The sequence below is a fragment of the Stegostoma tigrinum genome, chromosome 14 (assembly GCF_030684315.1).
Source record: "Stegostoma tigrinum isolate sSteTig4 chromosome 14, sSteTig4.hap1, whole genome shotgun sequence".
NCBI lineage: Eukaryota > Metazoa > Chordata > Chondrichthyes > Orectolobiformes > Stegostomatidae > Stegostoma > Stegostoma tigrinum.
This window is the reverse complement of record NC_081367.1, coordinates 28,135,444-28,161,886: the sequence shown is the minus strand read 5'-3', so window position 1 is coordinate 28,161,886 and position 26,443 is coordinate 28,135,444. Positions and strand designations below refer to the sequence as shown.

At 40.5% G+C, this 26,443-nt stretch overlaps 1 protein-coding gene across 1 annotated transcript; it reads right to left on the bottom strand.

The window, feature by feature from the left end:
• Positions 1 to 82: 82 nt before the first annotated feature.
• otol1b (otolin 1b) lies at positions 83 to 25,495 on the bottom strand. The gene is made up of 5 exons (XM_048542519.2): positions 25,416 to 25,495; positions 19,891 to 20,262; positions 17,111 to 17,200; positions 12,956 to 13,027; positions 83 to 1,185 (listed from the first exon to the last, which is right to left on the bottom strand). The coding sequence occupies exons 1-5, from the start codon at positions 25,450 to 25,452 to the stop codon at positions 302 to 304; spliced, it is 1,455 nt and encodes a 484-aa protein (XP_048398476.1). The 5' UTR covers positions 25,453 to 25,495; the 3' UTR covers positions 83 to 301.
• Positions 25,496 to 26,443: the final 948 nt, after the last annotated feature.

Sequence of the window (26,443 nt, the reverse complement as noted above, 5' to 3'; positions counted from 1 at the left end):
CCTAGTTAAGCCTTGTGAGATATTCTGTTACCCATTTCAAAAATGAATATGAAATTGAAATAGGAAGACAAGAAATGCCATATTGTCAGAGTTTATTGATTTAATTAACTAACATAACAGTCAGTACAATGTCATGTTACTTCAAACAAAAATCAACAAAATTCAGTTCGTTTTGTGATCATTTCACAAACAGGCTGTCTCATTTATTATCTGAACAAGGACCAAATCTTAAACTAAAAGTACATTCAAAAGGGATGCAGATTGTTGCAAGCTAACAGAATTATCTAATATAATCTGAAGCTTACTCTGGATACAAAAGAAACCCTGTAAATGTACTATCATCATCATTGCTGGCAAAAATGCCATTCCAGTCTCGAGTTATCATCAACCAAACTTCATCATTGGGTTTTAATTTAAGAATAACCATGCCAGATGCCTGATCTATATCCTGACCAAAAATTGCATCTCTACTCTTCAAGGTACGAGTTCCATTTTTTACCAGACTAATTCGTATAGGTCTACTTCTCACAGTCAAATGGTAAGAAAACACATAAACACCTCCAATACTGCACCGAAATTTTCCAGTTTCTGGATTGTAGACATTTTGTTCATTGTAGAATATCTTTTCAAATTTTATTGGGGTACCAACTGAAGGAAAGGACTTACTTGGCAATAATCCCACACTAAATGCAAATGGCGTGATCTTTATATCCTCACCTTTGTTTCCTGGCAAGCCCCTTAATCCGCGAATGCCTTTTCGACCACGAGCACCTTGGCGACCATCTTTTCCTTTTGGCCCTGTTGCTCCTTTGGGTCCCACTGGTCCTCGATCCCCCTTATCTCCTTTTTGTCCTTCACTTCCCTTTTCTCCAGTCAATCCATAACTTCCATTAATACCATCATTCCCTGGCTCACCTTTTTCTCCTTTATCACCTTTATCACCTTCTGCCCCTGAATCTCCACGATCACCCTTCTGACCAATGTCCCCGCATTCTCCTTTTTCTCCTATATCTCCTCTCTCACCTTTTTCACCTTTTTCTCCAGTTAACCCCATTTTTCCAACATCTCCCTGCTCTCCTTTTTCTCCTTTGGTACCATTTTCACAGGGACCTCCCTTATCGCCTTTATCTCCTTTAAATCCTGGAAAACCAATGTTCCCTTTATCACCTTTTGCTCCTTGCTCACCTGAAAACAAAACACAACAGAAGATAAGTACATTTTTGACTTTTCATTTTGTTCCATTTGCTGATACATGTGACATCAAAGGCAGTCAACTATTTATATCTCCCCCTTAATTATGCTCGAGGAGATGTGGTGAGCCACCCACTTGAACCACCACAGCGTCAGTGGTGCAGGAGAACCCACACTGGTAGAAGCCTCCATGGTTTCCATTTCCAGTGATACATTTTCAAATCAGAATTCTGCGTGGTTTAGAGGGAAATGCTATACATCTGTTGCCCTTACCCTTCTAGATCAAATCTGGGCAAACCACAGCCTACAAGGTTCTTATCTGACCCAAAGCTGCACAAGGGAACGAACATAGTGGATGCAATGACAGCTAAGTGCACATGACAACTGTTCCTGGCACCACAGCAATGGAGCATCAGGAGTTAGAAGAAAGATAACATGTAGATCTTGAAGAATTTGAAAAGAAATATTCCAAGACCAGTGTAAAGTACATCCAGATAAATTGGCTTTGGTCAATGATTGGACGTCAGAAATTGGCTTTTCTTAGGGAGGAAATGCAGCTGCCATGTAAAAGCAGCTATCACATGAGGTGCAGTGAAACTAACATAAGTTAAGCCTCCATTCAGAATTACTTATTGAATCGCTACAGTTTTGATTTGCTTTTTAGTTTTCTAAGTATTTACATTGTAATTTTAAACGCCAACTTATTTGACACTTACATTTTACTACACTTCATGAAAAGTCAGTTCAATTAACATAGCTTGACAGTCCCATTTGTTTTAAAAACTTCCTGAGTGTAAAAGCGAATTCTTGCTGAGGAACTGTGACACGAGTGCTGGTAATCACCAGTTTTGAACCTGGAACCTTCACGTTTTTATTATCTCAGCAACACCCCGAGAGTGCTTTCAGTCACCAAAACATTTATATGTTCACAACCTAATAAAAGAATTCTAGTTTTTGTAACTGTGTATATCCTGTCAACTTTTTACATTAAAATTTTGCATTAAACTTCACTTGGGTAGGGAGAACAGAAAAAATGAGTTTTGCCGTGTAAAACAGAGGAAGTTCAGAGTAGATATGGTGAAAAGTTTTAAAATTATGAGAAAGGTATTGATTAGATAAAACTGGAGAAATTTCCTGGTGACAGAGGGATTGGTGAGTATTGCGCTGAGATTTAAGGTACTCAGCAAACAAACCAGAAGATGGCAGATTTGTAGACTCAACAAAAGCACAACTGACATTTGTACCGGTGAAGAAGATTGACTGAACAAAACATAACTCCTGTTATTTGCATCAAGTTTCGTGGTACGTATAGCTAAAGGCCTCCTCAGGCAAATTCAGTTTAAAAGTTTACAGGTAATCTCAATGATTAGGTTATTGAAGAACTTCTGAAAATTAGAGTTGAAAAGAAACCTTCTGTTCCTGCCAGAGTCACAGCTAATGGTTAGATCCTTAGAAGAGACAAATGTGAATATTACTGAAAGTGAAGACTGTGCACTTTTAGGTTTGGGTTTTGTGTTTTGAAAAATTTTAAATTTAGGATGCCACTCCCTATCAGTTGTGGGATATATTTATGGATGCATTCATTGGCACATTTTTAAAGCATTCAGTGATGTGACCGAATTTTACCTCCAGGAAAGAAAGACAAAGACAGGATACTAATCATTGCACATGCCAAAAGATGTGATGATTTTGTTTTGCTCTCTCCACATTTTCCTTCCCCTTTTCTTTACATTTTACTCTAGATAGTCCTTGTAATTATATATTGCAGATCTCGGTAAAACAGCATGCAATCTGTGGGCATTAGAAATAAAAATAGACCATTTTGAACTGAGATCAGACACAGGGGTCTAGTGAGAAAATAAGTGCCAGCAAACTCTGCCGTCATTAGAAACAGTGTGACCAATTGCAATGTCAACAATATCCAGGAGGGTATGAAATGATACAATTCATCCATAAAATACATTGCCAAGTTAGATAAATAAAATATTTATTGTGATAGTTACGCCACAATAAATAGTCATTATCAAGATTTGTTTCTTGGGCATTTATGGTCATTTGTTCCATACATTTTCAAGGCCCAAATGTGGCCATCTGGACAAAACATTTGTTCACCTCCATTCTAGATTGCGAAAGGTCATGGGGTTTAGGGGTGCTGTTGGAAGACTTGGCAAATTGTTGTAATACACCAGAAAACTGGAAGGTTCTGTACCATAGTATAGCCACATTGGAAGAGCAGAATGCTGAAGGTAATGGATGGTCTACTAACAGTAATCTGTTTTGTTCTGGATTTGTTGAGATTCTTGGCTGGTTTCAAGCAGCAAAGGAGAGAGGCACAGGTTCAGAGCAGGATAAGGGAAGTTGGGTTGGGAAAGGAGGAATTGGAGAGCAGTTCCACAGCAGGGGGAGATGGATCTTCATCCAGAGCAAGTGAAAAAGGGTTAGGTCCCAGGTAGCTAAGGTTTTTTGGGTCCCAGAGTATAAATGGTGCGTCAGGTCTGATGGCAGTGGACAGGAAGGTGGTGCCAGGTCCTGAACAAGGAAAGAGTGAGAGAAGAGAGGAATCAGGTTCAGAATAGGAGAGGGGAGAGAGTCAATAGTGATGGAAGACAGCTGTTGTCAGTTTCAAAACAGAAGATAGCAGCTCCCGAGCAGTGTGGGATGTCAGGACCCAGAGATATTTCCATCAGGGTCTGGTGGGTTTAAGTGCTCTGGGGGAGATGTAGTTGGGCCAGTGTGAGGGAGTATGGGTTCAGGAGTTGGACTATGTATTCAATGGCCTAATTTTTTCTCAGTAAGTATTTAACCCTCGAAATTTGCCGATTTAAATGGATAATTTCAGAAATTCCCTCCAGTGGAATCTCCAATCTCCAAGCAGACTTTCAAGGAATTGCTACAACGGAGATTCAGCGAGACACCCCCCTGCATACCTCCCATTTATGCTGGAATAATAATTGAATGATCATCAGAAAATCTGGGTTTAAACATTTTTCTGCACCTACTTTCGTGAGGGCAGTTACTTCCTTCATCTCATTTCAGTAGATAAGTTTAAACGATTTCTTTCATCTCCCACACTAACCTGCACAAATGAGTGAAGCTAAACCAATTGTAGTTGCTTATTTAAATGTCAATGTGAAAGAAAAAAGGTCACTCCTTCACAGGTCATTATTAAACATAAAACTTTGAAATACACATTTAAATTAACATGAACTATTAATAACTACATTTGTCTTACATAACTTCAAACCATTTTATTTAAGATTAAAATCTAAAGTTGTAAATGCTGTTTGGAGATCTAGAAGTAGTGTTTTCACTCCTCTATCATGAAACAAATACTTACAAAATCATTAGGCTGCCGCTAGCCAGTTGGCAATGCTGGCACAAGGGTGGTGAGAAATCTATGGCAGGCCGAGGTGAGGGAGGGGATGCTATGCTTCAAACCCATGCCTCCACTAACATCACCAGAGGCCCCTCAACAATCATAAGCAAGCAGCTGTTGTATTTTTAAATATCAATCCTTGCTTTCAGAGTTACTTTCTCGTTAATACTTCATCGCTCGACCTCTCCATTTCAAATCAGCAACTCCCATCTCAGATAGAGTGTCTGTTGATGTGCCTATATAAGTACAATATTCCATTTGCCCTCTAGCCTTCAGAGCTTACATGTCATTTGCAAATTTTCTTTCTACCGCTTTAAAGAAGTGGATACAGCAAGAACTGCAGATGCTGGAGTCAAAGACAATGCAGCGTGGAGCTGGAGAAACACAGCAGGTCAGGCAGCATCAGAGGAGTACAACCAGAAATGTTAACTTTCCTACTCCTACAATACTGCCTGACCTGCTGTGTTCCTCCAGCTCCACATTGTGTTGCTTTTAAAGAACTGCCAGGCTTTGAGTGAAGTCCCAAGACAAACAATTGGGGTCATGGCTGAGATCAGCTCCCATCAAATCCCTATTTCTTTCTGGCCATTGTTTGTTGCAATGAGTGGACAGGGAATGAGTTTCAAGCCTGCAACTCTCCTCCTATCAGTGGCTGACTCTTTTCATAACCATGGTTTGCTGGGAGGAATGGCAGAGTCATGTCAATCTGTAGGATTCGTGATTTGAAGACCAGGGAGTATGGAATCTAGATCAAAATAGTATTGAAGAGTTTGAATTGATGGTTGGGATCAGGAAGAACCCCCTGCGCAGGAAGCTCCGAACTTTGGATTTGTCTCATGCTTCTCTAAGCTGTAGCTCAAGAAAATAATTACCATCACATACTGTAACATCAAAAGCAAATTTCAATTCAGAGCTCTACCTTTTAACATCACTGCAAAAGGAGCAACGTGGAGTTTAAAAATCTGTTTAAAAATACAATGAGGCTTGCCTTGAGTATGGGCCCCATCAGTGTTTAATTTCCCCTGAATCCAAAGAAAGGCTACATTTGGCTCAAGTGCTGTCGCGCAAAAGCATAAAGCCAAACATACCTAAGCGACGCTTGAGAGCATTCAGAAGAATTATGCTCTGGGAAAGATAATCATTTTTCCAAATGAAATGAGCTTTTACAGCAATAAATTCAGTTTAAGAGGATCTAGCCATTTCTGAAATACCTTAGAGCATCTTTTGAGCTGAGCTATCAAACTGCACAGTCAAAAATGCCTTGAGGTTTCCACAAATAATCAGCTGGGTATTATATGCTCCTTGCCAGCTGCTTTCACTGGGTTCGTATACAATATAGGTTACACGGCCAGCCCACCTACAGCCCAACCAGTTCTGAGCTCACTCCCATGAAAAAAGTTAGGTAGACACCAAATCGCCAAATGGGTGTGAGTGGGGGGAAATTCCACCCCCACCCCCCTCCACCAAAGAGTGGTGAAAATGGCTGGAAAGTCATGGGGGGCACAATCAGTACAGTTTGCCTATTGGCAACCTGAAGTAACCTCCCAGAAGATAGCAACCCTCTTCCTTCCTTTCTACCCAGAGTATGAAAGCCACATTCCCCACTATCACAAAACTGCTAAAATCCCCCCTAAGATCCTGGACCAACCTTCCTATCCATGAGGCTTCCTGCCTGCACAGACAGCCACAATGAGAGGCAGAGGTACCACTCAGAGCTAATTTTACCAACTATCAGTGCTTTGACAGTGGGGCAGACTTCTGACTGGACAGTTGTCTGGCTGATGATATTTCTTTTGAGGTATGGATAGGCTATTCATAACTCCATAACTTCCTGTCCCTTGATGCTACATCCTAGATTCACTGTGGTTAAAATAATGTTTGGAGAGGTGCAAGCAAATGGACTTGCACATAGTTCACTCTTAAGCAGCAACATAGAGTGAAGAATAGGCAATTTCAGCTGATCTTGAATCCATGTTGATCAAGCACCTAAAATGCACATATGCTTTTGCTCCTCTAATTGATGAGAGGCACAAGTTGTGTGATGAACACATATTGGTTTTTGTATTTTGCACACAGCATGTGGGTGATTATTCATGACTAAATTCTGTCTGTCTTCTGGTTCCTAGCCACAAATATTCCTGGACCAGGCAATATTCAATGTGTTACAATGGTACATGGACAATGTGAAAATGCCCTTCAATCACATGTCGCATTTTGTACTGATGGCACTCCATACAGGCAGACTTCCAGTCAGACCTGCATACCTCAGTGAAGCATGTTCTCTGCCTACTGTTTGTTTCCTGTGACTCACACGGTGAGTTCAACTCGCAGCCAAAGAACCAAACATAGGGCTAGGTGTGCAACTGTAGTAGTCGCATCAGTTGTGAACTACATTGCACATTCACCATTTCATGTGTGTCTGTTTAAAATTGTGTGTGAAGACAGTGAATCGGATTGTTTTTGTGTTGTTGTTTCACCCAAGGTCCTCTGGTTGTCAAAAACAAGGCAAAATCCTGATGAGTCAAATTTAGATAACCCTAGATTCCATTGAGGCAAAGTTGTCAGTCATTCCACTGAATTTCCTATTTTGTCAATGGGAAGGATATCTATAACTAACTAAAGTTTTGGATTCAGGATCAGCTGAGCATATGCATTCTTGTCATCTGATTGCACCAATAAATCAGAGCAACATTAGGCCATGCTAAAATGAAAAGTTAAGCATAAACCTCCAACGATGGCTACAAAATGGTCCCCTCCGTGTCTGGAATATATTCTTCCCAAGAGACATTTCCAACAAGAATGATACTGGAGCATTTCACCTTCTTTGACCATTTTTACCCTAATATTTAAACAGGAACTGTGTAGTGGTAGAAGGCAAAGCAAAGAATGTATTTCGTTGGTCTGTACCGACATGGATGTCATTAAAAGGCTGTGCCATCTTGTGATGGGAAAGACCAAGATGCAATATTGCTTTGCAAATATCTACCCACATTACCCACCCAAGTACAAACATTATCCACATAGTCTGAAGATAATAAAAACCCCCTGGATGACTTCCAGCTTTTTTGAGGTCTCAGTCAGAAAAGTGGACAAAATGTACCAAAGCAGGAAAAGGAAAGTTATCACCCTGATGACACTAAAGTGTGTGTCCTACGAATGTTCAATCCCTCGCCTGCTTATTTCTCAAGCAGAAGCTGCAAAGACCAGAGAGATGTCTGGAATTTTGCACTGCAGCAAAAAAAAGCAAAAATCTGTTTAATTTGCATTAACGGCAAAATGTACTCACCTGAAGATAGCACACCAAGCAGAAAAAGTTTACTGAGTTTGTCCACTACTAACTCCCAATGCTTTAGCTGCCATTTTTTTTGTTAAAGGTCTGGCTATTGTAAGGTCTGAAGAAATTGAAAACTAAAGCCAATTTTAATTTATCCCTTGTGTTACTGTGTTTTCAATTTGTTTGGCATTGAATGTGTTGATAATAAAATTGGGTTACGTAGGTGCTTCCTTGATTATCTTTAAGCTCCACTTAATACAATTTTGTGGGCAGGCTGCTAGCAATTCAAATTACTATAATTTTACTGCCAGCAAAGAGAGAACACAAACATTCTTCAATTAGATGATCCAGTCACAGCATTTGTTAAGAAAATTACATTTTGTAAGAGTAATATGAAGTTGAACCATAACTCTTTTCTCCCAACATTCCATGTTTCTGACTGACAATGAAATAGAACAATGTTCCACTCATGTTGTGACTAACCATCTCAGCTACATGGAGACATATTTTGAAACCTCACTCTCCAACTTCGATGCGACAAAATTCAACAGAGTTCAAAGCACCTTTCAAAATCACCCCAACAGACTTCAATCTGCACAAAAGGTGAAGGTGAAGTGCTTTTTGAAATCTTACAATTAATATTTAGAAAAATGTTTCTCGATTTTCTCTGACAAAGTCCCAATTCACTATGAAGACCAACTTTCTGGATGTCACACTGCACTGATGGAAAGTGATAGTTCTTTCACCAACAATGTATTTGAATGGAGCTGGATTTGGCACAGTTACGACAAATCTCGATATTGATCAACTTGATGTCACATCAAGTTTAGATGCATCGTAATTAACTATGCTGCTAGATTCTAAGAGACTGCGCTGCAAAATGCCTACCTACATATCCTCTCATTAGGCACAATAATACATCATTTTTACAAAATAATTTTGCAAGAGACTTTCATATGTATACAAAACACTGCTTATTAATCTTTAATATGTGAATGTTACTAATAAAGTACTGAATTTTAATGTACTACTGCTTTGCTTTTGCTGCTGTCTGGGTCACAGCAATTTTGTAGTGTTAAAATTCAGTCACAACTTTTGGAAGCATTTGATGGGTAGACTTATTGCCTTAATTCAACTGCTACAAATGGCATTGTCACCTCTACCAGAGTTCTTCAACTGAAATAAGAGTTGTGCAATGGAAATAGTAAATTACCTAGATTACACTGTATTCAAGATAGCTCTTAGTATAGTATAATGTCAATGCATATCTGTAAAGTACAAAACTTCTACATGCACAGTCAAGCAATTATAGTTAATATATGAGGTGAGACACACCATAAAGCTAAAAGAAGGAGCTTGGACAAATGCCTGGCAAAGTAATAATTCAAAACACTGAGAAATCTAGAAAACAATGAAGGCATACAAAGGAAATAGAGATGTGACATGTCAAGTGCTACAGATTAATCAATTTGCTGCAGCAGCTCTGAGCAAGAATATGAAGTAGAATGCACAAGGCTGCAGAACCAGCTGGGTTGTGTCTATTTCAATTAAAGAAGAGAATGATCCTATCAAAGAAGCAGCTAGGCAAAGTCTGCTGGTGTATTATGGATCATTCAAAAATATTCAAAGGAACAGACACAGATATCAAGTAAAGTGAGTACAGAAGTTATAATTAGAATACCAGAGTTTAGGAATAAGCATCAAAAACCATATTCCAAAAGTAGAATCAACCAAGGAGTGGAGACAAAGAAAGCGCGAGATTAAGATAATGGAGACATTGGCTGGGAAAAAAATAGTTGTTTCAGTGTCAAAGAGGTTATAGAGAAGGTTAATGACTCAATAGTAGGTGAGAAGGCAAGTGGTGAGGACAATACAAAGAGTCAGAGAGATATAGATATGTTAAGTGAGTGATCAAAAATTTAATGGAAGATGTAAAACATGGGATAAGGTGAGGTTATACAATTTAGCAGGAATAATAGAGGTACTGATTTGGTGGTTTTTGTGCCTAAATCAGAAAAAACCTAGCATACAACTTCAACATGTAATCAGGAAGTCATGTGGAATGTGGACTTTAGTTCAAAGGGAATAAAACCATACAAGGTACTAATTAGACCACTCCAAGAATAGTGTGGACAATTTTTGACCTTTATCTAAAGAAAGATATGCTGGCATTGAAGGCTGTCTCCTTGAATTTTGAGATTCTTGAGGGTCCTGACAGGGTAGATGCTGAGGGGTTATTTCTCCTTGTGGGAGTATAGGACCAGAGGCCACAACCTCAGAGTAAGGGGTCACCCATTTAAGACTGGTGTAAGCAAGAGATAGCAATAGTTTGGTGCTGGAGGAACACAGCACACCAGGCAGCATCAGAGGAACAGGAAAGTTGACGTTTCAGGTCGGGACCCTTCTTCAGAAATTGGGGAGGGGAAGGGGGTTGTGCTGGGGAAGGTAGGTGGGATAGTGATAGCAGGTTGGTAGTGGTGGGGATTGGTCAGTGAGGTGGGATGAGCGGAGAGGTGGGAGAGAAGACGGACAGGTCAAGGAGGCGGGGAAGAGAGGGATGGTTGGTCATGGGATGAGGCTAGGGGATGGGGAGATTTTGAAACTAGTAAAGTCCACATTGAGACCATTGGGTTGTAGGTTTCCAAGGTGGAATATGAGGTGCTACTCCTCCAGTTTCCAGGTGGCATCGTTGTGACACTGGAGGAGACCCAAGATGGACATGTCATCCAGGGAGTGGGAGGGGGAGTTGAAGTGGTTCGCAATTGGGAGGCATTGTCATTTGCCGTGAGCAGAGCAGAGGTGCTCTACAAAGCGGTCTCCGATTCTCCGCTCGGTCTCACCGACATAGAGGAGGCCACATTGGGAACAGCAGATACAATGGACCATATTAGCGCATGTGCAGGTGAACAGCTGTCTGATATGAAAGGTTTTTTGGGGGCCTGGGATGGGGGTGAGGAGGGAGATGTAGGGGCAGCTGTAGCACTTCCTGTGGTTGCAGGGAAACGTGCCGGGTGTGGTGGAGCTAGTGGGGAGTGTGGAACTGACAAGGGAGCTGCGGAGACAGCAGTCCCTCCAGAAGGCAGATAGGGGTGGGAGAGAAATAAATCTTTCGTAGTGGGGTCAGATTGCAGGTAGCAGAAGCGGTGGATAATGAAACCTTGAATCCGGATGTTGGTGGGGTGATACGTGAGGACAAGGGGGAATTCTGTCTTTGTTTTTGTTGTAGGGAGGGGATGTGAGAGCTGAGGTGCAGGAAACACAAGAGATGCAGTCGAGGGCATTTTCAACCACTGAAAAGGGGCGGGGGGTAGTTGCAGCCCTTGAAATATGAGGATATCTGGGATGTTCGAGAGTGGAACATCTCCTCTTGGGAGCAGATTTGGTGAAGTCGGAGGAATTGGGAATAGGGGATCACATTCTTGCAGGAAGGTGGGTGAGAGGGGGTATGGTCTAGGGAGCTGTCGGAGTCACTGGGCTTAATATAGATATCAGTTTCGAGGTAGTCAACAGAGATGGAGGCAGAGAAGTCCAGGAAGTTGGTAAAGTTGATGAACTGTTCGAGCTCTTTGTGGGAGCACGAGGAGCGTTGATACGATCATCAACGTAGCGGAGGAGGAGGTGGGGGATGGGGCCAGTGTAGCTGTGGAAGAGGGACTGTTCCATGTACCCTACAAAGAAGCAGGCATAGCTTGGGCCCATGCAGATTCCCATGGCCAACCCCTCAGTCTACAGGAAGTGGGCATCCACATTGAGACCATTGGGTTGTAGGCTTCCAAGGCGGAATAGGAGGTGCTGCTCCTCCAGTTCCCGGGTGGCGTTGCTGTGACACTGGAAGCAGCCCAGGATGGGCATGTCATCCAGGGAGTGGGACCACCAACCCTCCCTCTCATCCCCAGCTCCTCGACCTGTCCGTCTTGTCTCCCACCTATCCACTCCTCCTACCTCATTGACCAATCCCCCCCCCCAACTACCTGCTGTCACCATCCCACCTACCTTTCCCAGCCCAACCACCCCCCCCCCACAATCTCTTTATTTCAGAGCTCCCTTCCCCCTCCCTATTTCTGAAGAAGGGTCCAGACCTGAAATGTCAGCTTTCCTGCTCCTGAAAATGCTGCCTGGCCAACAGTGTTCCTCCAGCTCCACACTGTGTTATCTGAGATAAGCAAGAGTCTCTTCTCTGGGAGGAAGGTGAATCTGTGGAATTCTTTATCACAGAGGGCTGTAGTCATTAAGTACATTCTCAGCTAAAATGGACAGATTTTTAAATGGGTAAGGAAATCAAAGGATAAGGGAAAAAGCCAAGAAAGTGGAGTTGAAGATTATCAGATTAGCCATGATCTCATTGAGTGGTGCAGCAGAATCGATAGTCTGAATTCTTCTTCAAAGTTTTAGTCTTTTGGTCCAAGTGCCGAAAAATAAGGCACAAGCCATCGTGAGAAATCCACTGTATATTTGATGTTGCAGGCCTGGGAAAGCAACTAAGCTACTGTCTGGGCCTGTCAGGTGAGCTTGGAAAACTAGTAGACAGCAACAAGAGCACAAAAACAGCTGAGGTTGAGAAGCAGAGTTAAATATGGACACAGATAAAAGAATGATTGCAAAGAGCTCTGTGTATAGGACTGAGTTTCACTGAAAATGACATTTAATTATAGTAACATCAACTGGATTAATTACAGAAAACAAACCAACTTGCTAAGGTTACAGTTTCAGGGATATTACAGAAAATGAAACCACAAAAATAAATAAAGATGCCCAATGAACAAGCGAATTTTGCTTCTGTGTTATTGATTTACGTAATTTATAAAATTATTTAATTGTGACTTGAATAATCACTTCTGTGATTAGGAGTTAATGATGGTACATTATTCATAAAGATGTCATTTTGTCCATGGCAAAATGTAAATACAATAACGATAAAGTTTTAAATAACTGTTTATCAGACCAACAATGCTATCATCTATTGTAAATGAAATGTCTTAAATTAAAATGTTACATAGCCAATTATTTGATAATTTGCATTCTCATGCTGCACATTACTAACTGTATAAAACCCACCAAGTTGGTAGATCAACAAAAACTTTGAAATACATTTTAAAAAATGCTCTTTTCCATACCTTTTTCCCCTGGTTTCCCGATAAATCCTGGTAGTCCATCAAATCCATCTAGACCACGGTCCCCTTTTGACCCTGAACAGCAACAATAACTTATTTTAAACCATATGTTTAAGTATTAAATTTTAGCAAGTCTAGTTTATCTTTATAAATTATAAATTGTCTTGACTGAAGTTCAACAATACCAATAAGATGATAACAAAAACACTTTCCAAGGAAGATTAACATTGTAGCTGCTGAGAGGTTAAATTCCTTGGCTAAGAAGCCTCGCACGAGGATAGATATTTTCAAGCTGGAGAACCACATTTTCACTCAGTTGGTTCTGAGTCTTTGATTGCAATTCTCTAGCTCAGAGAGCAAAAACAAAGTTGCTAGAAAAGCTCAGCAGGTCTGGCAGCATTTGTGGAGGAGAAAACAGAGTTAATGTTTCTGGTCCAGTGACCCTTCCTCAGAAGGCAGAGTTCTGAGGAAGGGTCACCGGACCCGAAACATTAACTCTGTTTTCTCCTCCACAAATGCTGCCAGACCTGCTGAGCTTTTCCAGCAACTTTGTTTTTGCTCTGGATTTACAGCATCCGCAGTTCTTTTGGTTCTTCTCTAGCTCAGGCAGTTGCTCGATAAGTATATTCAAGACTGAAACCAAATACATGGGGATTGGGCAAGTGGAGTTCATGGCAAGGCTCAACTGTAATTGTATTACATGGAGCAGCAGGCTCAAGAGGTTCATATGGCCCTTCATGCTGCTATTTCTTATGCTCTTACATATTTTTACTATCTATCAATTTGACACATCAATTAAAGTGGAATCCTTCTTTAAACTGCAGTATGTCTAATTTGGTCGAATGTGTACGTAAGGAATATTGGGCTGAATTTTACAGGGGACTGAGCGCCTGGGACTATGGTGAGAGGTCTCGCAAAGCTTGTCTCAACATCAGGAGCAACGTGCTACATCTTTTATGTATTTGCCAAATGCTGAGCTCAATTTCTTGGTAGGCAGTGGGGAGTTGCAAACTAAGCAGGATTATAGCTTGTCAAATACATTATTGGCATCACAACTCACCTCATTAAGATTCAGCTTCCTATCTTACCAAATTCAACAAACAAGCTAGAATCAAAAATTCTCAACATTGAATTCAGAGTAGGTACCTGGCTACAAACAGTCTCCATGTTGCTCAGCACCAAAGAACATTTGTGGGCATGATCCACCTGCACACTTCATCGACAGATACTGGCATCTGACAAGTCAACCCATCATCACCGCACCTCTCTGATCCACTTGCTGTTTAGGAGGCACACACACAGAGGTTGATAAAATCATGAGGGGCACGAATAGGGTGAATAGCCAAGGTCTTTTTCCTATGGTAGGTGAATCCAAAGCCAGAGGGCATAGGTTTAAGGTGAGAGGGGTAAGATTTAAAAAGGGACCAGAGGGTCAGTTTTTTCACATAGAGGGTGATGCATGTATGGAACGAGCTTTCAGAGTACAATTATAACATTTAATAGGCATCTGAATGGGTACATTAACAGGAAGTGATCACCTCTGTGTGTAATTCCTGAGCAGCAAGTGGATCAGAGGGATATGGGCCAAATGCCGGCAAATGTGACAAGGGCAGTTTAGGATATCTGGTCAGCATGGATGTGTTGGACCAAAGGGTGTTTCTGTGCTTATAACTCTATGACGCTATGACAGAAGTACCTTGCATTGCACTAAAACTGAAAGGCTGCAAAGACATGTTGCTTGTAAGAACAGGTATCTAGCCCTCTGTCTTGTTGGAATTCAAAAGGATGCAAGGAAAGGAAGGAAAATGGCAGTGACCACACCACAAATAGGCAGGATAACAGCCTGGAACGGTGATGAGGGGCTGCAGGAGCAACGTATGTGACAGCTATTTTAAAAAGCCCTCACATCACTGCACTGTACAGAACACAGCTCTGCAGAGCCCCTAATCCCTGGCTGCACTGTACAGAACACAGCTCTGCTGGGCCCCTAATCCCTGGCTGCACTGTACAGAACACAGCTCTGCTGGGCCCCTAATCCCTGGCCATCCTGACATAATGACTCCCTGTTGCTGCACACCTCCATGACCCAGATGTCACTAACCATCTCATTCACGCCAGTACCTTTTGACACAGAGGTCAGTAAATCAATATGGATGTTTTAAAATGAGGGGAAATGGTGTTCGGATTGCCCCGTATGCACCTTGTTCATTTTGCTTCAAGATGGTGCAGCAGGTTCTTAACATAGACATCACTCTCTGTTCATCCTGCACAGACATGGTGTTAAGCATCATACTGTCACAGTTACACTCAGGGATAACAAAGACTCAAATAGATGCTGTGCCAAAACAATGAAATTTTAGGCAAACTTGAGACTTCTTGTACAGCATTTGTTACCGTTGCCACCAAAATGTCCTCATCAACATGTTTTCCTTCTTTCTCTGCCTTTTGCTCAGTGTTGTCCCTGGTTTCCCTGACAGCGTAGATGGAAGCTGCTCAGCAGGAAGCACATTGGTCCTGGAGGCTTCTTCGGGTGACTCCAGCAGAATTTCTATCTGGACAGCTTTACAGGTTGACGAGCTTCTGGTGTGTGGTTCCTCCTCAAGTTGGTTGACTCCTACAATTTGCCTGGCTCCTTTGTGGTAGGGGGTCATGTAGTTCATACTAAGTCCCCCGTCCATCATGCCTTCAGTCCTGAGGAACAGTAGCTGGGGAGGTGGAGTGCAGGCACATGTTAGACTTACCTCTCCTTGGCAGCTGCCCAGATGCAGAAACATGCTTGACTACTCTCCAGCAGTCTCTGGGCAATGAGGGCCATTGTGTTCTATATGCCCATTTGCTTCTCCTGCCCCTCCCCATGCACCTGGACAAAATTCCTGATTGCCAGCACGCAGGTTCCTCCCCTGCTCGAGGCTCGAGTAGGTGCCTGGTCTCTGGCAGTCCGTAGAATGCTAGCAGCATTGAGTATTTCTTCCTCACCCAGCTGCAAACCTGTCAGAGTGAGGTGCTCACCAGATTGCTCCCACACTTTTGTAGCCTAACATTCCCACTGAGGTGTCAGTATGTGAGCTGGTGGACAGTGAAGGAGACAGCCTTGCTAGTGCTTTCTTGGAAGGCCTCAGGGGTCTCCTCCTCAAAGGAAGAGACGGCACTTCTGGGGCAGCCAGTCAATCCACCATGGATGTGGGGGCATCCTGTTGGTACCTAGAAGACACAGGGGAGAAAAAGCATCATGGCCAATGATTAGAAATGAATCACAATGATAATTAGCTGTGTTACTGTGAGAGTTGTAGTGGAATGAAGAGTGTTACTTACCAAGTTGGCAAGACATGGCATTTTTGCAGAAGTAGTCTTGACCTTCTCCTGCAGGGGCTGGGTTTTCTCCTTATGACAGTTGAGTAGACTAAGCTGGGCAAACCCCCAACCTGCTTGGGCTCTTTCTGTCCTGTTATGGGCTGTTTTCTCCTGCAAGGAGAGAAAGGTATGGATTAAGTGAGCTGCAAATTGTTGGCACAACCGTTAGTGCTAGCTCAGGCGGAGGAAATGGAGTGATGTCTTCAGAAGGAATGAGTAGACAGCACAGAAGGTACACAGGGATAGTGGTGGTCATTTGGGAATAGGGGGGCTGACAGCAGACGTGTGAAGATGTTGCAGACAAGTGAGAATGGCAGAGCCCTTGGTTGGGCAGGGGGTTGAGTGTTGGTTGGTGAGTGAAGTAGCAGAGATAGAGCGAGCACAATTTAAGAGTTTGGCACTTACCCTGGCAAAGTGGAACAGGTCCTTGACCTTGCTGTGGTACTACTGGCCAGTCTTCCACATTGTTGACATTGTAGAGGTTGACGTCAGGTCACGCTGCCAGGATCCAGTGGCATGGCCTCCTCTGCCAGTGCTCCAGAAAAAGGGTGCTCTTCCAGGTGCACAGCAACCTTTGAAAGATGGCACAACCAAGAGGGATACTGGTCTTTTTATCAATTATTCGATGAGTGGCAAGTTGTTCCCAGAACAAGGTAGAGCTAGAATCAGATGTGAGAGTGCTATTGGGATAGGGTTAGTAGTAAATGAGGCAAGTTCGCTAAGTATTGCTAAGTTATGGCAAAAAAACCCTCCAAAAAGCTGGATGCAACTCGAATTTAGTCAAAAAAAAAGCAAATATCTACTCACCTTTCTCTCCAACAGCACCCTTTATACCAGCTGGACCTGGGGGTCCAGGAAGACCTACAATGCCCTGGTCTCCTTTTTCACCTGGAGGCCCTATAACAGGTGAAAGGTAACAAATACTGAACAAATAGGTACTTAAATTCATGCTCCAAGCATCTTTATTTCATCTGTAAATAGACTAAATACAGAACTTTATCAAACCTCTCTCTAACAAATTAATGACAAATACAATTACTCAGTGGAACACACCAAAAGGTGAAACATTGGTTTCCTACAAGTTAACTTTCAGGATAATCCAGCTGTTTTAAAAATTTCATTCAAAATTTGTACTTTTTCTGCTTTACAATTAGAATTTCTAACTTTAGTCATAGCTGTAATATGATTAATGCCAGAGAAAAAAAATGATAAACTACTGCTGTGTCAAATTGGAATAAATCCTGAACCATTACACTTGACACCCTCATGTATCTCATATTGTAGGCACTCCTGATTACTACAGTCCTGTCCCCTATACACGATAAACAATGTGGTATAGTTAAGTTGAAAAAAAACTTAAAACTTTGGCAATCTTATGATATTTATAGTTCTCTGCAGCTATTTTGAATACTTAGTTTGATTTTATACATATTGATTTTTTTTTTCCTCCCCACAGAATTGTCACAGTACACAAGGCTGCCATTCAGCCCATCATGTCTGGCTCTCCAAATAAGCATCATGTATTAGTGCCACTGTCCTGTCTTTTCCCCAAACCACTGCAATTTACTGTAGCAAAAACGATCATCCTTTGCCCTTGTGAATGCCTCAATGGAACGTGTCTCCACCATACTTCCAGCCAATGCATTTCAGACCTGAACCAATCATTGTGTGAAAAGAAGAATTTCTCATTCCAAACTTGCTTCTTCTGTAAATCACTTTAAAGTTTTTCCCTCTCATTCTAGATCCTTTTATGAATGGAAACAGTTTCACACTCTCCATCCAAATGTGAAAAATGACAGATACCTGCTCATTGCTTTGATTTTTCTGGCATGCTCTTCCAGATGCTATAGGGACAAGATACTTGCAAGGTGTTGTTGTGAAAAATGTAAAAAGAATGACATTTTCAATTTAGAGTAACTCTTAACTACCTGAAAATTGGTTCTTAAGCTGTCTGTACCAGTGACAGTTGAAGTTTGACTGCAATGACTGTGCTGCTTTTGTTCACATCAGAGTGGCACTACATTTTATTTTGTAATTGAATAACGTGCTGTGTTCCAGGCAGTGGAAAAGATTACAAACAATGGACAGTGTCAAGGTGTGAAAAATCTTTTGCAGACGATGGCTCCGTTCTGACACTGAGGGCAGTAAATGTTGATTCATTTCACACATAGCCCATACTTTACTTGTCTGAGAGTGCTTTCAGTGTCTGACAGTGGGCAGCAAATGTAGAATAAGTACAGAAATGATTCATCGTCCTAGCATATAAATTCATTTCTAACATTGATCGAATTTTTATTTCCAGTTGCACTTTAGATCCCTAAAATATTGATTAAGCCATCTTGTGTTTTTCATTAAAATAAACTGCTGGATGAAATAGTGGATATGAACAAAGAAAACTGCACTTTGATCAAGCATCAATGTTTCTAAATTACAAGGCTAATAGTAAATATGAATGGAACATTTACCTCTTAGCAGTGCTTTATGGAGATAATATTGCAGCTAACTATAGTGCTGGGGACCACTGTTCTTTAGACATCCTGAATATTTGTATTGTTCTCTACTGACCTCATTAATCAAATGTATATTTGACATTCTTAGTACTCAGTGACCGAAGCATGAGGAGTTTCGTAGAGACGAAGATTTTGTTGCCCAGTATTGGCATCCATGTAAAAGGCCAACTGGTCACTCTTAAAGCAAAATTGATTAAAATTTTCAATTTGCTCAGGAAAATGGAGAGGCAGACAAAGTTCAACCTTAGAAACAACAATTGAGCATGTATTTACCTGTCAACAGGAAAGAACTCTCAAAATGGGTGCAGGAGAAAATAACACCAAATTACAGTCCGGAAGGCTGAGGAGTGGCTTTTATGGAGGTTTATAAAATCATGAGGGGCATGGATAGGGTGAATAGCCAAAGCCTTTTCCCCGGAGGGGGAGAGTCCAAAACTAGAGAGCATTGGTTTAAGGTGAGAGGGGAAAGATTTAAAAGGGACCTAAGGGGCAAGTTTTTCATGCAGAGGTTGTGCATGTATGAAATAAGCTGCTAGAGGAAGTGGTGGAGGCTGGCACAATTATGATATTTAAAATGCATCTGGATGGGTATATGAATAGGATGGGTTGAAGAGGGACATGGGCCAAATGCCAACAAATGGGACTAAATTAATTTAGGATATCTGGTCAGCGTGGACAAGTTGGACTGAAGGGTTTGTTTCCATGCTGTACAGCTCTACGACTCTATAAATGTGAAAGCTGTTTTCCTCTGTATTGAATGTTCATGTCTGTGCTGTCTGAACCACTTTACAGACACACCATTAGATATTTTTATTAATTTAACGCCATAGTAACAACATGCTGCTGTTTTCTAGCTGTCAGGAATCCTGTGTACTGAATGTCTAAACATGGCTTGGAGCTCCATAGTTTGAAAGACTGATGCCAATGCAGTGCTGTTGGCACCAATCCTTGGATCATTATTCTGCAATTTTGCAGGAGCAAATGGTGGTGACCATGGTAATAGGGAAAATGACGCACTGGCTCTAAGAAGAACGCACAGGCTTTACTGTACAAATTAAACTACTGTATCAATTTTACCTGCTTCACCAGGTTCTCCCCGTTCACCTTTTTGACCTGGTACTGGAGGACAGCAGTCACAGCAATTAAAAAGGAACTCGTCTGAATCAATAGTGAAATTTCCATTATCTTCAAAAGGCGGTACAGTTGGAAAGGTGTCAAATAAACGTAGAGATGTTGACTTCAATGTAGAACTTTCAGATGAAAGACCTGAATTATCAGTCCCAAGTTCTTCTGCAGGTACAGTTGAGGTTGGAAATAAAGCCCCAGTAAAAACGTCATCTTTCTTAAATTCAGCTTTTGGTGGTGGTGTACTTTTTGTGACTATTTGTGCTATGAAGAGAAACAAAAGAAGGAGCTTTGTGTGCCATGGAAGGCTAAACATCCTTGCAGCTGAAAAAGATTAATCAATGTATTAACAGTTAATGGAAATTAGAGATAAGAGAAATAATGATCTTATGCCAGGCACCATAATATGTTTTTATTGTTCGAACTAATGTAAAAAAATCTTAAATGTGTGCAAAAATATGCAACTGCAATTTTCAAAAACTTATTACCAATATGATACAACTTATAGGGCTCTCCAGTACATTCATCAACTTTCTATAAGTGTGGCCACACTTACATCTTCAGTATGGATGTACAGTAATCAGCATGGACATGATGGGCAAAATACACTCCATCTGTGCTGTAACTATTCTAATTCACAGGGAAAGCTTTCATTAGTAACACTGTTTAAACCTGATTATAAATACCATTATTTAACAGTGAACAGAACTGTACCTGTGTCACCCAAACAAAAAAGACCACATTTTCCCATTTGTGCAATGGTCTAGATTTTCTATTGACCCCGGAAGTGGCTACAGGCAGCAGTGTGCATTAAAAGTTTTATTCCTGGAAGCAGTCATTGGTTGATGACATCTGTGGAAGGTGAAGCAATATTGAAAGGGAGAACAAGAAGGGGATTCAGGAATCTACAAGTCTCCAATTAAATAGTTGTTGATTCAGAGAAGCTGCTGCTATATGGAGGTATGACAGTGAATGGACATAGGTCAACATAACAATGAAGCAGAGAATAATGCTCAGCTACTCAATCAGCAGCACAGAGGAGCTGAACGGCTTGCATTTGTGAGCATGAGTGGCAGGATTCTAGAAACCAATGCAAGTTTGTTGGCATTACTTAAGCAGCAGATGTTGGCAGAAGAAGCTCTAGTGAACAAATGTGTGGCAGCTGATACAGTTCAAATGGGAGCCACTCCAGCAAAGTAGCAAACAGAAGATTCAACAGATACATCTAATTGTTAGTGAGGAAATCACAGGAGCACATAAAAAAGTGGCAAGGGGAAGGTGGCACTAATCGAGGGATTGGGATTTTTGGCTAAGAGCCAACTATCTGCCAATGACAGAACACGGCTGGCGAGAGAAGACCACTGTCTTGATATTTCTGTCCTGGTATGCAGAGTCCTTGTGTCACATTACCCTCAGGTGCCCCCTACTTGCAGCCGTCAAAGTCATCGTACTCTGCATTTTTATGCATTTGGGGATCATCTACAAACCTGTGTGGACCTCACAGTCTGCAGCTCATCATGCCATTAGGCAGGTTATAGATGCTTTATTCCAGAGGAAGAATGCCTATTCCACCTTGAGACAGTTAGATCAGCATAGGTATAAAGGACGTTGAGCTTTGTCACTATCAATGAATTCCTCAAGTTCAAGAAGTCATATATTCCCCAATATGCCATCAAGACAATTGCAAACCAGCCAGATTTCCGAACAGAAAAAAATTTCCACTAGGTGAGTATCCAGCTGGTCATTGACCACTGGAAACACATTCACGGATTTGCACCCAATTCCCTGGTATTCGCTATGCTTCCTTTATCTTAAGACAGTCCAGGTGACCCACTTCTTTGGAGCAACATCCAGCATCCACGAAATAAAACAAAAAACTGTGGATGCTAAAGATCTGAAACAAACACAGAGATTGCCACAGAAACTTAGCAGGCCCAACAGCATCTGTGGAGAGAAAGTGGAGTTAATTTTCAGGTCCATGACCCATCCTGTTCTGAAGAAGGTTTGACTCCAAATAAGCATCTAGATATGAATGGAGAGAGGGACTACAACCAGATCCATCTGTTAACACAAACATGCACTGAACAGACTATTGGCATCTTGAAAATATGCTTCCATTGCTGTGACCAGTCATGTGGTCTTTTCCAGCATGAGCCAACAAGAGTTGAATATGTTTACATTACATTTAACTGCATTATTGATCATACATTAAAAACAGTAGGATGAATGGGTCTTTTTCAGGTTGGAAAGACTGGTCCAGGGCCTTAAGTACTTACTATCAACATTAATGACTTAGAGGAAGGTGCAGGATATGAGGTATCAAAGTTTGCTGATGATACAAGAATAGGTGGGAGTCCATGTTGTAATGAGAGCATACGAAATCTGCAAGTAGATTGGTTCAGTGATGTGTACAAACTTGGCAGCTGGAGTTTAATGTAGGAAAATGTGAGATCTTGTACCTTTGGTAGGAAGAATCAAAAGGCAGACTAGTACTGAAACAGAGAGAGACGCCAGAAAAATGAAGCTCAGAGAGATCTGGATGACATGAAATGTTGGCAAAATCACCCTCTTGCTTTCAGTTAAATGCCCCTTGAAACCAGAAGTCAGTGAATATTTCTTGGGAGGCTGAAACAATCCTAGCCTTTTTACAACTCAGAAATAACAAACCCAATCCATGTGTAAAAAGTGTGGAATGGGGGCTCCAACCTAAATCCACTGACTCAAACCAAGAGAGCAACCTTTGTACAGCAGATTTCTAAATTTCTCTTATTGGCAATCAACATTCCTTTCACGACATATTTGAGAAAACATACATTTTATTCACATTACTAGTGACTTAAATTATTATTTTGGATTTGTGGAATCAGTGTTGCATTCAAATTAAATAATAATGACGAACTGCCACATTTCAGTAGTGATTAATCAGTTGCAGTTATATGCACTAATGTGTTTGCCTCACTGCACAAAAAAAAGTGTCTCTCTCAGAGAAAGTGAAAATGTCAAGCTCATTTTTCTGTTTGAAATCAGCAAGAGGACTATACTCCATGAAGTGTAGATGTGGAGCAGATCGTTGGCTAAATGCTGTGAATAATCATAATTCAAAATGTTATTGTGATGCAAACATAAATTATATTGAAAAATTACATTGAAAGTTTTAATTGTTTTGGTTTTTGAATTAGTAAGATGAGGTTTTGTGCACGTCTGAATTTAATAAGTAACTTTTAATTATTTATGAATCGATTTTCTACATCTTAGATAATTTTATGAATGAGTTAGTTAAATTATGGGATCTCAAGGCTTGGTAGAGATTTCTGAAATGTGCTTGCTTTACAGCTTAAGGAAAACACTTACAGCTTGGAGAGAGAGGGGGGCGTTGATTTTAAGTTTTACTTTGAGATTTGGACAGTCTGAGAAATATATGAATGAATATGGCTGTATAGATTGGGTGTCCTAAGAGAAGAATATACTGAACTAGATTATCTTAGAGTGAAGAATTAGAGTTTGCCCCAGACCAGAAGTGTTGAGGTGAAATACCCAAAAGGTTACTTAAAGGTGAATATGTTTAAGCTCAGGAGTAAAGTTCCTTCAGGAAGAGCTGTCTGCAATTCCAGTCTAAGGTAAAAATCACAAGTGATTTTGGCCTATTAAGGTGTTAGAAATTGGGACTCCACTGTAAGCATTAAACAAGTGGTCTCTTTGAGTAACAGAAAAGGTGTGTATTTAGGTACTGTATCAAGGCCGTGTTTTGCTTACTGTAAAAAAGTTGTTCATTTTCTTTTTAATTTATAAATAAGGATTTTGGCATTAATGGATTGCACTTCTCCTGTGTTCAAAAATTGTTTATTTTATGTTTAAAATAGCTAGTTTGTTTTATTCTTTTTTCATTTCTGTTGTTAATAAACTTCTATCTTATTGTGAAAGCAAAAATAGCATCTTTATGTGTTTATGTTTCAGCGAGAAAAAATACATGATCTATCAAGCCAGGTTTCTGTCCAGGATCTAACTTTTTCAGTAAAAACAAATCCTTGGTATCTAAAGACCATGTTCAGTAAGAAGTTCACTTTTACTTTGTTATTGTTTTTAATGTAACGAATGTAAGCATCCATGTTTCATTTTACTGATATCAATTGCTTGTGCACTTCCCAGGTTCTAGCATAGATTTTAAAATTGTCTCAAAGTAGCAAAAAAAGTAACAACACAATTCAAAAGTTATCAATCTGGTCTATATAACCTTTGGACATTGAAAAGAAAAATGTACAGTGTGACTGCACAACTTTGATCCAACTGTTACTTTCAGGAAAATCATTGGAAACATATTATGTTTTCCTCAATGACAACAACTTACACTTGTGGTACTTATTTGCTGATGTTTGTTCTATTCATGCTGCAATTTAGTAATGAACAGTGAAATAAGTGGGAGCAGTGCAGAATAAGTAGGGTAACAGATTAATCAACCATTTCAAACAGCAAGTCATGGCAATTAACTTTCATTGATTTTCATCATTCACTATTTAAATGGAGAAACTAAATCTTTGCCATCTCCCTTAGATCATTGGGTGTTGGTCATGGTTCTTGCAATAGAGCACTTTTAGAAGTACTTCAAAACAATGTTCTAACTTGAGTATCACTGAGCAGTTCTCTATTCCACTTGTATAAATTGCATTAACAAGGCATAAACACAGTGGCTGTTGTTTCCAGCACTTTCTGGTACTGTATATCCACACACTAATGCAAGATTTTAATGACAAAGGTTTATTTTGCTTCCATCAAGGTAACCAAAAACCGACAGCTATCTAAAAACAACTCGAGTCTTTGTTACAATATGTAACCTAAGGATGTTTCAACTTTGCTGTATTGCTTCTGCAAAACCATTGAAACAGAACGTTTGTTGCCTCCTTTGCAGAATGGTAGAGTTGAGTGATTCCTATCACTTCCGAGTACACTTTAATGTTAATAAAATGTGTTTTAAAAACTGAGTTTGAGAGTTAACTGCAATCCTGAAGTGGTATAAAGTAACAAGCTCACGTTTCGTACAAGCCAGAATTAGTGAATTTATCGCCTCCAATCGACGCTGAAAAACGCGATTAAATTAAACACAGAATATATGAGACTTCAAAACCTTTTCCACGATGATCTACAATGCACCATCTCCAATGTCATAACTCATTTCCACATTCAGAAGAACCTTAACTGAACAGTTATGTCTGCATAATATAAAGTAGCTCCGTTTTTGTAATTAGGAATGTTTAGCATAAACTTCTCCCCGTTAAGCTTAAGTGATAGAGGTAGGTCGCGATTTCGAGTGCTGTTAAAACTGACTTTTAGATTTTTTTGTTAACTATTACAACGCGAAAAAGAACTTTTAAAAAAAGCTAGACCCCAGTGTTGAAACACATGGTAACATTGATAGTCCACAGTAAATAATTCTACCATTGACAGCAAAAGTACGGAAGGTCTCACCAAGTTTATTGACATACCTGTTGTAATGTTTCCTTCACCATTTATGCCGATCATTTAGACCAATCCGTCCCAGTCAAACTGCATTCCCCCAGCCATTGTATTACTTTTGGGCCTGAACCAATGGCAATCTATGAGGTGTCCGCAGAGGCAGAGGATTGGCTATTTTTTTTCTTTAACATTTCCAAACCTCCAGTGGTCAGTCAGAAACCAGTCCTACTTTTCCACGGATGCATTTTCACTGTTCAATGACTTGTCTGTTGTATGTTGGGAATGAAAGTTCTTTTGAAAACAAAAACTAACAAACTGCATAATTCAGTTTGGAAACCTCACCTTAGGTGCAATTTTACCGTAACATTTGCAGGCAGAAAAATACTAAAATAAACTCCCCTGAAGATTTCACGGTGGCGGTACATGTTTTCAGTTATATAGACGGACTGTACAACACTGTCCTGGTGTCACCGTTACTTTCTGCTGCAGTTTTAGGCAATTGATGCCCAAAATAATTAGTTTTGATGCTAAATTCAGAACCATGCAACGTCATCAAGACGGCAAGTTTTCCATTTCATGCCAATAATTCCATATTTTTGGCTTTTTAAAACAATCAATTTGAAAACGTTATATTTTGTGCGATCAAAGTTTATTATAAAAAGGTGGAGTTGGCGGACCACAGCCCCGAAGAGATTTTTTAACACTGGCAGAATTGTTAAGACGTTCAGGCCAGTTTCAAACTTTTAAAACGGATATGCTGGAAATAACCAACAGGTTTGCTGCTATTTGCAGAGAGAAGTGGTTTCAGATCAATGACCCGTCATCAAACCTGTATTCTGCGATTACAAACGTGCGCGGAAGAGTTTTATGGGGGTTTGATTTTAATGTTGAAATCTGAAGATGTATTTAATGTCATAGGACGTAATGAGATATCTTTTTTCATAAAAAAAAAGGCAGGCGTAGACCATTTTAGGTCCTCCAGCATGTCCCGCCATTTACTGAATCACGGCTGATGAGAAATCTAATTCCATATTTCTATATTTGGCCCGGATCCCTT